General features: G+C 34.7%; 1 protein-coding gene and 1 long non-coding RNA gene across 2 annotated transcripts; both read left to right on the top strand.

The window, feature by feature from the left end:
* The first annotated feature begins 2,808 nt into the window (after positions 1–2,808).
* Positions 2,809–3,451, top strand: LOC105436262 (protein ALP1-like). The gene is made up of 2 exons (XM_011661456.1): positions 2,809–2,968; positions 3,051–3,451. The coding sequence occupies exons 1-2, from the start codon at positions 2,809–2,811 to the stop codon at positions 3,449–3,451; spliced, it is 561 nt and encodes a 186-aa protein (XP_011659758.1).
* A 1,875-nt stretch (positions 3,452–5,326) lies between these two features.
* Positions 5,327–10,971, top strand: LOC101212551. Its single transcript, XR_180783.3, has 2 exons — positions 5,327–5,681; positions 10,687–10,971. It is a non-coding gene; the product is annotated as an uncharacterized LOC101212551 (long non-coding RNA).
* Positions 10,972–13,125: the final 2,154 nt, after the last annotated feature.

Raw genomic sequence — 13,125 nt, 5'->3', positions numbered from 1 at the left:
GTTATGGTATGTTTTACTGATCACCAAGATATAACAGTTTCTTCACCTATGAATAGAGAACCTGTATGAGATCTAGCTTTGTGTCGGATCAAATGTCCGAAATCTACAAAACCAACTAGGTTAAAATTTGATTTATTTGAATAAAATAATCTCATATCAATTGTTCCTTGGAGATAACAAAATATATGTTTAATTTCACTTCAATACATTTTTTGTTGGAGAGAAACTATATCTAGCTAATAAATTTACTAAAAATGCAATATATGGTCATGAATTATTAACAAGATACATAAGTGCACCAATTGCACTAAGATATAGTACTTGAGATCACTTGAGATCTGTGAGTCACCGCATTCCAATGTTGTGCACCAATTTTTCAAAGGTTGCAGTAGGTAGTGATTTTGTAAAAAAAGTTTGTCAAGTTATCCTTTGAACAAATTTGTTGTACTGTGATGTCGTCATTTTCTTCAAGATTGTTAGTATAGAAAAGTTTAGTGAGATGTGATTTGTTCTATCACCTTTAATATAACATCCTTTTATTTGAGTTATACACGTCATGTTGTTTTCGTAAATTGAATGCAATGTGTTGTTCAAATAATAATGTGAAACATAAGTCTTTATTGACAAATGCTTCATAGTAAGAACAACACATGCATGGGCATAAGGTATTTGCAATATATCTCACATTCTACAAGTACAAATCTTAGAAGACAAGTACACAACATATTGAGATGTGCCATGGATGACCTGATATTTCAGGTTGTTGATTGGATTCGCCTACATATGTAAATAAGTATAAAAAAAAATTAAGTATATAAATAATAATATGATGTATATAAAAATAAGTAGGTATATAGATAATAAGACGATGTATATTTAAATATTTTATTAGGTCAAAAAAAATATATACCTTCATAGATCGACTACTTCAATTTTTTCCCTTATAATACTTTCAACTGTTTTTGTAAAATCTATAACTTGATAGTCAGTTTCATTTCTACGCTAAAAAACCATCTTTGCAACATAATTCTCAATACCTCAAGCATTGAACATATTGACAACTCCCTAGCCTTGATAATTGCATTATTCAGACTCTCAAATCTGTTGATAGTCATTACATTATATCTACTAAGGGGTGAGTATGCATGAGATCACCTAGCAAATCCAATCGATTGTAACTCCTCACATATACCAAGTGCATTTAATTTCAACAAACGCATTTATTGTTCAAAATCAACAACATTGTAAGACTTGCCACATGCATGGAACACAGTATCGTCTATTGATCTATACTTCAACTTCAAGTTCCTAAGTAAATGAACCATACACATGCAATGTAGAACATTGAGAAATACTACCTCTATCACCTAGCAAATCCAATTGATTGTAACTCCTCACGTATACCAGGTGCATTTGATTCCAACAAACGCATTTGTTATTCAAAATCAACAACATTGTAAGTCTTGCCACATGCATGGAACACGGTATCGGCTATTGATCTATACTTCAACTTCAAGTTCCTAAGTAAATGAACCATACACATGCAATGTAGAACATTGAGAAATAATACATCTATTATACTATGACAATCTCATTTCTACCACCAATGATTCGCTTAAGTTGATTGTAAAACCACGTCCAAAAGGCATCATTTTCAGAATCTACCACACAAAAAGCTAGTGGTAATATTTTATCATTGGCATCAGGATTTGAAGCAGATAAAAGAGTACCTCCATATTTATTCTTCATGCTTGTTCCATCGATAGATATGACTGGACGACAATGTTTCAAACCATCAATAGAAGTAGATAATGCCATTAAAAAATATAGAAATCTACCATCGGTATCAACTTGGTATTCAACAATAGAACCTACGAACATATAAAATATTAAACTATAAAATGATAGGTATATAGCATATCGGGAGATGTATATATTTAATATACCTGGATTGTTAGAATGTAAAATGAAAGCAAATTTGGCTACCATCTGGTAGGATTCTTCTAGAGAACCTCTAATCTCATCTAACGCGGTCTCACGTACACGTCATGCTTTTTGGTAAGATATGTTTAAACCATGTTCAACATGAACGAAATTAACTATATCTTTGGGAGTGGACAATTATGAACCAGCTAAACTAATTTTGTTCTTTATCAAGTCCTTAATAACAGTAAAAGTAGTCTGTTTATGATCTGTAAGTAGAACACATGTGTGTTCAGTATCGAATCTAGTAAGAACCCATATGGTCCTATCACCATGAAAACAACTAGAACCATACAATGACCATTTGCAATCTTCAACACACACTGCAAATTCAACACTTTCTTGTTTGATTTCACTGTAACATATTGAAAATTATCTCTAATAGCAATGACTTGAACGAACTTTTTCAATAAAGATTTGGTAGAAAACATGTCTTGGATTTTTAGTACTTTGGAATCTATTTTAAATATATCTATGGTTTCAAAAAAACGACCTCCATCTAAATGGATTTGTGTTTGAAATGAACTTTAGGACGATGAACCCAAAGAAATAGCTAAAAGGCCAACACAATGAACAATAAGGTGTTGCTTGCAGTCATTCGCCTGCATGATGAGCTGTTGAAAAAACCACAACCAACAACAAATAGTTGTACATATCCAAGATGGAGGTGGTTTGTGGTTTGTGTTTATTTCTCGAACTACGTACTTCAACGAATCAAACATACAATGTGGTCAATAATCATTAGTTATACGTTGCATAATTGTCTTCACGCATGAGGTGACACGTATATCAAGGTGAACATTCCAATAAGTGAGCAGACTAGATATGGAACACGAAAGGGCGAAGTGGCCACAAACGTCCTTGGTGTATGTGATACCAAAGGCAATTTTTGTATTTGTATTAGCTGGTTGGGAAGGATCAGCTGCAGACTCACGCATCCTTCAAGATGCCATTTCAAGACCGAACGGACTGAGGGTGCCAAAGGGTAATTAGCTGCAAAATTGTATATAGAAGTACAATTTTTCCAATATCAGTTATGACATTTCAATTGTCCAATGTGCTCATAGACTATTACTACCTAGTCGATGACGGGTACCTAAATGCTGAAGGTTTTCTGGCACCGTATAGAGGGCAATGCTACCATTTGCAGGATTGGCATGGCGCTGAGAATGCACCATCAATATTGAAAGAGTTCTTCAATATGAAACATTCTTCTGCTCGAAATGTGATTGAAAGAGCATTCGGTGTCTTGAAGAGTCGATGGGCAATACTGCAAGGAAAGTCGTACTACCCTGTAAAAGCCCAATGTTGGACAATACTCGCATGTTGTCTTCTGCACAACCTCATCAATAGAGAAATGACGAACATCGATATACCCGACGACGTAGATGAGGGTGATTCAACCCACGCGACTACTGCCGGAGATGACATACATTACATAGAGACCTCCAACGAGTGGAGTCAGTAGAGAGATGAGCTAGCTGATGAAATGTTTAGTGATTGAGAGTTGCGTAACCAGTAGCACGACTAGTGTAGCCATAGTTGCTTGTTAATGAATGATTTGCATCTTTTTTTGTCATACTTTTTGGAATTTCTTTTTATCAAATCTGTTGGTTTACCATTGTTGCGATGGACAATATGTTTATTTTCGGGATGCGTAATTTATTAAATGTGTGTATGTCGTAACCATAGCGAACTTCATGGCACTAATATGTTTACGTTAATTTTATAGCATGGCAACTTCAGTAAGAATGCCAAAGCATAGTTGGACGAAAGAGGAGGAGGCAACCCTGGTCGAGTGCCTCGTTGAGTTAGTCAACGCCGATGGATGGAGGTCTGACAATGGGACCTTTCGACCAGGGTACCTTAGTCAGGTTGCAAGAATGATGGCATGTAAGAGCCCATGAGGTAACATCCAGGCTACAACTATCGATAGCCGCATAAAATTGCTTAAGAGAACATTCCATGTTCTAGTGGAGATGCGTGACCCATCTTGCAGCGACTTCAGGTGGAATGATGAACTAAAGTGCATCGTTGTGGAAAAGGATGTGTTTGACAATTGGGTCAAGGACGGTATTATTTATGTCATCTGTTATTGTAGTATAAGCGACAATAATACTAACAATATTTTTTGTACTTAAACAGAGTGATCCGACCACGAAGGGCCTCTTGCATAGATCGTTTCCCCACTATGACGAACTTTCCTATGTCTTTGGCAAAGATCATGCAAGGGGGTGCGTCCAGAGACCTTTGTCGATGTTGGCTCGAATGTGCCGGGAGGTTGCGAGGGATTTTTTGTTGACAATGTCAATGATATGGAGTTTCATACAACGTGCAATTCATTACGACAATGAACAACTAAACCGCATTGCAGACTGGCCCATCCTCAAGTTGCAAGATGTGAGCACAACACGACAAGAGGTAGTTCGCTAGTTACAGGCCATATTGGAGCTGACTATGATCGATAGATGTCGCTTATTGCATAATTGATGCACAACGTCGAAGACATGAAAGGATTCCTCGATATACCCGATGAAATGAAGTTCCCATTTTGCAGCGTCATTCTAAACAAAAACCTTGACTTGTTTGCACTATCTTCCATTCTCTTATTTGTCTGTTGTTTTAATCTGCGTATTGTATGCTTTTTCGTATTTTTATATATGTTTTATGGACTATTATGTAAACCCTAGTATGTATTGAACTTGTTTTTTCCAATTTCATTCAACGCATCGTTTTTATTTCAATGCTCTAACTAATTTCGTATTTTATGTATGTTTTATGGAATATTATGTAACATCGTTTTTATTTCAATGCTCTAACTAATTTACGCGTTACTTGTGCACGATGGAAAAAATAATAATTTTAAACGCCCATCACGCTAAGCTCTTTATAAAACAAATGTTTCACTAATCTCAAGTCCGTAACAAAAAATTGCAAATCGTGTTGAAAAAAATAATATGGTGTATTATAATTACATATATTAATATTGTTTATTTTTAAGAAAATAATATGATTTATTATAAATACATTTATTAATATTCTTTCTTTTATTAAAAAATCTAAAATATACATAATCCTTGTTCCAAACGCATATTATCATAATACCACACTCATAACTCTTCTTCCGATAATACTCCAATAATAATTCTTCTCCCAAACATATATTATTATAACACTACTATTATAACCTTTTTCCCAAACACACACTATTATAATACTATCATTCATATTCCTTCGCCCAAATACATATTACCATAATACTACCAATAATAACTCTAACCCCAAACACATATTATTATAGCACTAAGATTATTATAATACTTTTCCTCCGTAACTCTTGCTCTGCCCGAACCACACCCTTGGATGATATAACAAAATTGGATAGATTTTTATTAGTTTTAAAAGAATATCTATTATCTATGCATAAAGTGAAACCCACGATTTGAGTAAAGCCTAAAGGGGTATTTTAATCCATTGGTTGGGCCATTGATTCGCGAGATACAAAGGGTAGGGTGGTGACCATTTTTGGCGATTTTGTGGAGATCGCAAACATCAAACCACGATTTGGCGGAGAAAACTCAAAAGGAGCAAAACTAAAGATGATCTACCGAAAATGGAGCCTTCTCAGCGTCCCTCCCGCTATCCTGGGCGGTATTGTTGTCTCTCTAGCCGTCGCTAACTTCATCTTCGTTAAAGAAGTATGAACATCGATCTATCTCTCTCCTTCGCTTCTTTTGATCTAATTTGTGTGTCTATATGTTTTCATATCTACTATTTCTTTTGCTTTCATTTCGATGCCTTGTTTTGTTATGTGCACCTCTATGTTTAGATTTAGGGATTCTGAACATTAATTCTTCATTCATTTGGATTTTGGAGCTCTACTATTACATAATCATTCCTATAAAAATAGTCGGACCATTTTTTATTTTTCTTCCTTCGATGAATAAAAGTGAGGATACAAATGAATGTATATTTTTCCCTATAATCAATGATGAATCCTTCATCCTATTATTAGTGGTTAAATGTGTAGATGGGTTGCCTCACATTTTGCACTCTTCCTTTTTCTTAAGCAATTCCAAGAGGTGCCTATAAGGCTGCTAATGCTTGTGAGAACATAGGACCCTTTTCCTAACCGTACCTTGCAATTGTAAAGCTAACACCAACACTCTCCATTACACAGACAACAACACTTAGTTCCTAACAAAGCATAGGTGTCTTGACTCTTGATACACGTAAGTAAGACTTAGCCAAGAAAAAAAGAAAAAAAAAAACAAGAACCCACAATGTTAGAGATAACTATGAAGTACCTTGAGGGAGTTGAGGGTCCCTCCACATTGAGCGCATCCCTGTAACCTCATTATTATAACTGCATTCTCAAAGCTTTTCGCCTGCATTTCCCTCTACCAGTGAACATTTGGGTCTCCCTCTTTATCCTTTTTTAAATAATTTTTGATTACTTTGGACTTAACAAAACCTTCTCAAGTGCATATGTATACATAGCACACAAAAAGGGAGTCAAACTACAAAAAGGAACTCCAACCATCATGGATTATCAATCTGCCTTTGTGGAGGGTAGGCAAGTTCTTGATTCTTCTCTTATTGTTAATAAATCATCGAGGACTGCATAGAATGAGAATTTGAGGAGTGGCCATTAAGTTTGATGTGGAGAAAGCTTTGGACAGAGCTGATTGAGACTTCCTTGATAAATTGTTGAGAGCAAAGGTTTCTGTTTGAAGTGGAGGCTTTGGATTAGAGGTTGTGTTTCTTCGTCCAATTTTTCAATCATCATTAATGGCTAGCTTATCTTTTTTTTTTTTTTAAAAGGAGACAGCCTCTTTATTAATATTAATCCAATAATAATGGGACAAAATGACTGAGGGACTTTTTTCTCCTTCCTTCCTATCATCGTCAAGATGACTGAGGCTAGCTTATCTTAGTGGGATGTTTAGAGTTTCTAGAGGATTAAATCGAGGGGATTCACTTTCCCCCTTCCTTCCTATCATTGTCATGGGTGCACTTAGCCACAGCATATGATTAGGGGCATTTTTTTGGATACATCCATGGGTCAAGATGACTGAGGCACCATTAATATCAACCATCTATTATTTACTGACGACATTATCCTTTTCTTCTTTAATTAATAATGAGGAAGAAGTCATTGACCTGAACTTATCACTTATTTTGAGCGGGACTCTGGCAACATCAATAGAAACAAATCAAAATTCTTGGGCATCGTTTGTGAAGAAGATTTGGTGGAGTATATACCCAAGAAGCATGAGTACAAGGTGGGTGTTTGGCCGGCTGCCTACTTGGGACTCCCCTGTATGTTAAACCCACATCAGTAGCCTTTTGGAAATCCATTTTGGACAGAATTAGCAAAAAGTTAGAACCATGGCAGCTTATGATTATTATTCTTATTGTTATTTTTTCATTTTTGGAATGGAATCATGGCTATTCATTGAAAATTTGAAATAATGAAAGGAGGCTAATGCTCAAAATACAATAAAGGAGACCAAAAAGAAATAACCACAAGATATGAAATCAAATACAATGCAAATACTTAGCCAAAGTTTACAAGCTAATTTTTTTTCTTTTCCCTCACAAAACAGTCACTAATAATAAAAATGAAGAGGAAACCGGCTCCAACAACAACTTGAAAATCTTGGAGGACTTGAAACTTTGATCTACTGCTTTCTGAAGCAAGAATGCAAAATCTTCCCCCAAAGGAAGTCAACTGATCTTTCCTCTTCATCAAAGTTGAGACATGTCTTTTCCTCTTCCACAAAATTCGATTTTGCATTAAATGTGATGAGAGAAGATTATTAATAATAGACTCCACGATCATATCATATTCAAAAAGGAAAAGAGGAGAATTAATAACCTCATTAATTTCATGAGAGAGTACAATATTCCTTTTGAAAACCATTACATCCTTTCCAAGTTTCCAACACCAGATTAAGCATATTTTGAGCATCAGGAGGGACAAAAGAAGACTTCTTAAACATCTTCTCTTCATAATTACAAGTGATCTAAATAGGTTAAAAAATACATTTGTTCCCTAAACTTCAATTTGTTATGATTTAGTCCCTGTATTTTTAGTTTTGTATCAATTTAGTCCATGAACTTTCATATGTAACATTTTAATCCTTGTACTTTCAAATTTGAAACAATTTAGTTTCCAACATAACTAAAATTTATCAAAATTTGATGTCAATTTCTAGTATTACGATGTATGGCATTATATTTTATAAAATTGTCGAGTCTCTAAGTAGTGTTTTCAAAGCCCAAAGCGCACTCTAAGGTGATAAGCTTTTTAATCGCCTCAAGGCGAGGAGAAAAAAAAGGCATCACCTTATTTTATTATAATATAAATTAAATACATAAAGATTAGAAGGAAATCAACTCAAATAATCTTGAACGAAAAAATTGAGAAAAAATATAGAAATAAAAATGATTTTATTTCTACTTTGACTTTTTTTCTTCCATTCTCCATCATTTCTTTGATTTTTATGTAATTCTACCTTTACAAATTATGATACTTTTAATTCTATTTCGATGAGAATATTATTTTCTTTATTAAAAAAAAAAGTTGAGCAATTGACCAGCCAAGCGCCTGGTCGCCTTGAATGCGTTCAAGGCGACTAAAAGGCGCAAAAGGCAAGTGCTTTACTTGCACCTTGGGTACTTGCAAGGCGTCAAGGCCTCGCCTCGCCTCTTGCCTCTCGACTTAAGCGAGAGCTCGGATGTGCTTTAACACCACTGTCTCTAAGTATTCTATTGATTTATCTATGCAAAAGTTCTCATTAAATTTTCACATTTAATTCTTTAGTAGAGACTAAATTGTTACAAATTTTAAAGTACAAAGATTAAATTGTTAAAAAATGAAAGTTAAGGAACTAAATTGTTACAAACTAAACTTTTGGGACTAAATTGTTACATCTACGTAAGTCTAGGGACTTAAAGTGATTCTTAACCATCCAAATAAAGGCTCCTCATTGGAAACCCTAATAAAACTTCTATGGATTAGTTTACATCTTGAGGATCATCCTTTCCATGCTCCTAAAGAACTTCTATGGACTAACATTGTTTTTGCAGTTTTGTGGAAAAATTGGATGAAAGATATGCAAGAATCTTTCAAGACACAGCCAAGTCACCTAAGGAAGCCTAGAGTGTCATTTTAAGGTTCTTTCCGTGTAAAAGTTTAATAGCCTTTAAGAGCCATAGTTCTCGTTCCTTATTACAAAGTGGAAGCATCTTTTGTATTCCCTATTAATGGGCCCCTTTTGTATTTCTTTGGATATTTCTTCCCATCAATGAAATTGTTTCTTATGAGAAAAAGAAAGTTAGTTAAGCATAAACCCTAGAGAATAATTATAAAAGACTTCGCTCTCAAAGCTGAAAGAGAAACATTGAATCTTTTGAAGGACCTACTGTCACTTGAAGACCTTCAAATCCTCTATAGGTCCTATTGTTCTTCTCACCTCAAAGGTTCCGCAACACACCCTGAGGACTGATCGATCTTAAGAAGATCATTACTTACTCCTTAGTAGAAAGAAATTTTCTGTGATTCCAGGGTTGGTTGAAGTTCAGTTTCTTTTTTATTTTTTTCCCTCCACACCAATCATGAATTTTTCTCCAATCATGAAAGAATGGATGGAGAAGGAACTCCTCAATCACCTCTTTGTATCCCCTGGGCCGAGCAAAACACTAGCCAAATGTATCCTAACTTCCTTGAAAGATACTTGAACTCTTTTGCTAAGGCTGGCCTACCAAATCAAGCACAACTGTTGTCAACATGTGTACCTTGCTGGTTTACGAAATAACCAAGTTATTTCTTTGATGCTACTTTGAATATGCACTATTATTGCCTAAGGTGTTCATCTTCAATGAATTTTTTTTTTAATCTTTCAAGATCTCCCCTCCACCCTCCCGAAAAAAAAAACTTTCAAGAACTAATGAATGAAGAATCAGTTTCAGGAAGGAACTTTTTGGATACAATTTCTTGTAGTGTGCAAATTTGTCAAGAAAATTCATGGGGAATTAAAATGTTATAAAAAAATTTCAAGATATTGTGCGGGTATCCTTTCAAAGGAAAGAAGAAATTTATTTGGAGCTGTGTCAACACGGTCTCTCTTTTGAAAACCTTGGTTGGCTGGTGAGAAACAAGGGAATTTGTAAAATTCTTTGGAGCAACGTTATTAGGGCCATCTTTGATTGAAAAACTTTGGCATTAACAAAAAGTGACAAATTTTCGATAGTTTTACTCATAGTTAAATCTTATGTAAAGAGGGTGATTAGCCTGGTTGCAAAATGGAGTTCACATTGTTAATCTTTTTGTAATTACTCATTTTTGGATTTTGGTGCCAATTGGTGTGATTCATCCTCATCCACAACAGCTAATGATATAGTTAGTTTCTTATTATTAGGTGGTTAAGACTATTGTTATCATTCACTTTAGTTTTCTTCTATAGACGTAGTTGTATTTTGCCAATTCATCAATGAGGACAGGAGAACTCTCTCTATCTTAATTAGATATTATTACATAGTATCGGATTTTTTGGATCCTAACTACTGTTTGAGAGCTTTTCTTTGGTATCAGTTTGCCCTTTGTATTCCTTCACTTTTCAGTGAATGGTGATTATTTCTCAAAAGAGAATAGTATTAATTAACAGTGTATTCCTATGCACGTTCGGATTTTGCCAGGATCCATTTCTGAAACCAAAGGAAAGGAAGGTGGAAGCATCTCAAAAATGAAAGGACATATTTCAATGAAGGTTCCAATTTTAAGTCTAGAAGCGTCCCTTGGATTGGTGCTGTCTTCATTATGTTATTTTGCTTTCTCATGTGAATTTGTTATTAGCTCCATGGTTTTGTCTTGTTTTAGTTATGACTAGTGATCATCTTGAATAACCAAATGAGAAACGTTTCGGGGACAATCCGAGAGTTTTTCTCGACCATATAATAAGATATCTTACAAGTAACACAGAACTTCTAACAAACCTTTATTTTAGATACCGTGAGTCTTTCTTTAACCAACGAAATAGGAACCCAACAATCCTTTAACAGTGAGGATCTTTAAGCCTTGATGATAACTAAGTCATGAAGCGTTCTTTTTGTTCAGCTTTCCCAAATTTTGGGGGGAAAGGGAGATATGGTAGAAACAGTAGTTTTTGAAGCAAAAATCTACCACAAATTGTCGATTTTCAAGGAAGCTCGTGAAAAACACTAAGAACATGGATTTTTTAATCATAATTAGATCATTAAGTATACAATTTCACCACTTTTATAAGATAAACAGAGCAATTTGGTTTCTTGTATGGTAAAGTACTTGCTATGTGTTCCATTATGAGGTAATATAAGAAGTATTTTGTGTACAATTTGATGCATCCTGCCCTGCAACGCAAGACGGCCTGACTCTCGTGTTGTGGCACCTCTGAAGCCAAAATGCTCAGCCTTAGACTTTGAATCTTGAACTTAATGCTTAAACTTGAGACTTAGAATACATAGTGATAACAAATTCCACAATGCATGATAATAAAAGTAACTTCTTTTTATTTCTTAGCAACGTGCGTCTCAATACATAATTTCTCGAGTACAAAGAACTATAACTAAGACTTTAGGCTTTGAACGCCTAACATAGTTTTTTCAGATTCACACTTAGAACACTTGGTTTAACTCCTTAGTGCTTAGTTGTTTGCTTTACCCTTCTTAACTTGGCCTCAACTCCTTGTTACTTGGAAAAGAAAAACTTAAAACATAAGTTAAGTATTTAGTGAGATTTTAGAAAGCTTTTTTGGGCATACAACAAGTAAATACATTTTCATAAATAGGTTCACAACGCCTCATTCAATAACATAAAACACACATTAGCCTTTTTTATTCCTTTCACCAAGAACATGAATCATTATCATGTATAGACTACTATGATGATTGCATCATCATCAACACCCCTTAGAGAATTTTTCAGTTCATTTTTCGTTGCTCAGTTGATTCAATACGCTCCTAAATGCATTGGCCAACTTCTTACTGCCATAGAGTCCTTTCTCCCCATGGTTGCCTTGGCTCATTATGTCACATAATAGCTAGCTTATGATAGGAACAAAGTATACCAATGGTATACTCATATACATACAATTCCCACATAGGAACTTTTAGTTTAAAAACTTCATTTTCAAATAAATAAGCTATTTAATAAATGAACATTACAACATTTGTTAAATATTTACGATCAACACAAAACTCAGAAAAATGCTTTAGAACCTTGTTCCTTCTTTTATTATCACTCACAAAACAAAGTTTCCTTCTTTTGAACGTCCAACTCCAAGTCTTCTTCTCGCCGAATGCTTCCTTAGAAAATCAACACTTAGTATTTTCTCTTGGTAACTTCAAAATTACAACACTTCGTACCCCTTCAATCCTGTTTATACTGATCCTAAGTCAGATTTGTCATTCCTTAAGCTCTTCTTTACTTGCTAACTAATCCTAAGTCAGATTAGTCATTCCCTAAGCTCTTCTTTACTTGCTAGTTCCTACTTAGTGCTTTACACGTGTAGACTTAATATCATTCTTAACCATGCTAAGATTTAACTCAACATGTCATCAGCTGTCTAATCAAGATTAAGAATTTTAAATTCCTAACTCTCTTCACCTAGATTCTCCTTGCGTTACAACACCAAAACGCCTACTTCCTTGTGTTTACAGGGCTTGGATGCGTACTTCTCAATCGCGTTGCCTAGTTTTAATGTGAATCGCGTTGCCTAGTTTTAACGTGAATCGCATTGCCTAGTCTTAACGCATACTCTTTAAAACACCTACTATTATTCAAAATGCCTCTTCTTTTCAAAAGCAAAACCTTTCTACTCCTGACTCGGGTCTCACACAATTTGGGTGGATGATTAACTAGCATGCAAGGTGGATAGTCATGTATGATTTTGTTTTTGAAATAATTAAGCTTGGAAAGACTCCCACTCAACAACAAAATTGACATAATTTCGCTAGAAAAATGGACAAGAAGGGATACTTACAAAGGCCTTTTACACATTTTTTTTTTAGAAACAATTGATCATAATTTCTCATTTGATATTGTGAAATGAATAGTTCAAACTGGGAATAAGCATAATAAACCAAAAAACCAAGTTAGTC

The sequence above is a fragment of the Cucumis sativus genome, chromosome 7, assembly GCF_000004075.3.
Source record: "Cucumis sativus cultivar 9930 chromosome 7, Cucumber_9930_V3, whole genome shotgun sequence".
Lineage (NCBI taxonomy): Eukaryota > Viridiplantae > Streptophyta > Magnoliopsida > Cucurbitales > Cucurbitaceae > Cucumis > Cucumis sativus.
This window is presented reverse-complemented; position numbering and strand designations above follow the sequence as displayed.

What these genes read in the sequence shown, in the direction of transcription:
- LOC105436262 (XM_011661456.1), top strand. Translation starts at nt 2,809, where the DNA reads ATGGAACACGAAAGGGCGAAGTGGCCACAAACGTCCTTGGTGTATGTG. An exon ending in CGGACTGAGGGTGCCAAAGG is followed by an intron (nt 2,969 to 3,050) that starts GTAATTAGCTGC and finishes ATGTGCTCATAG; the next exon opens with ACTATTACTACCTAGTCGAT.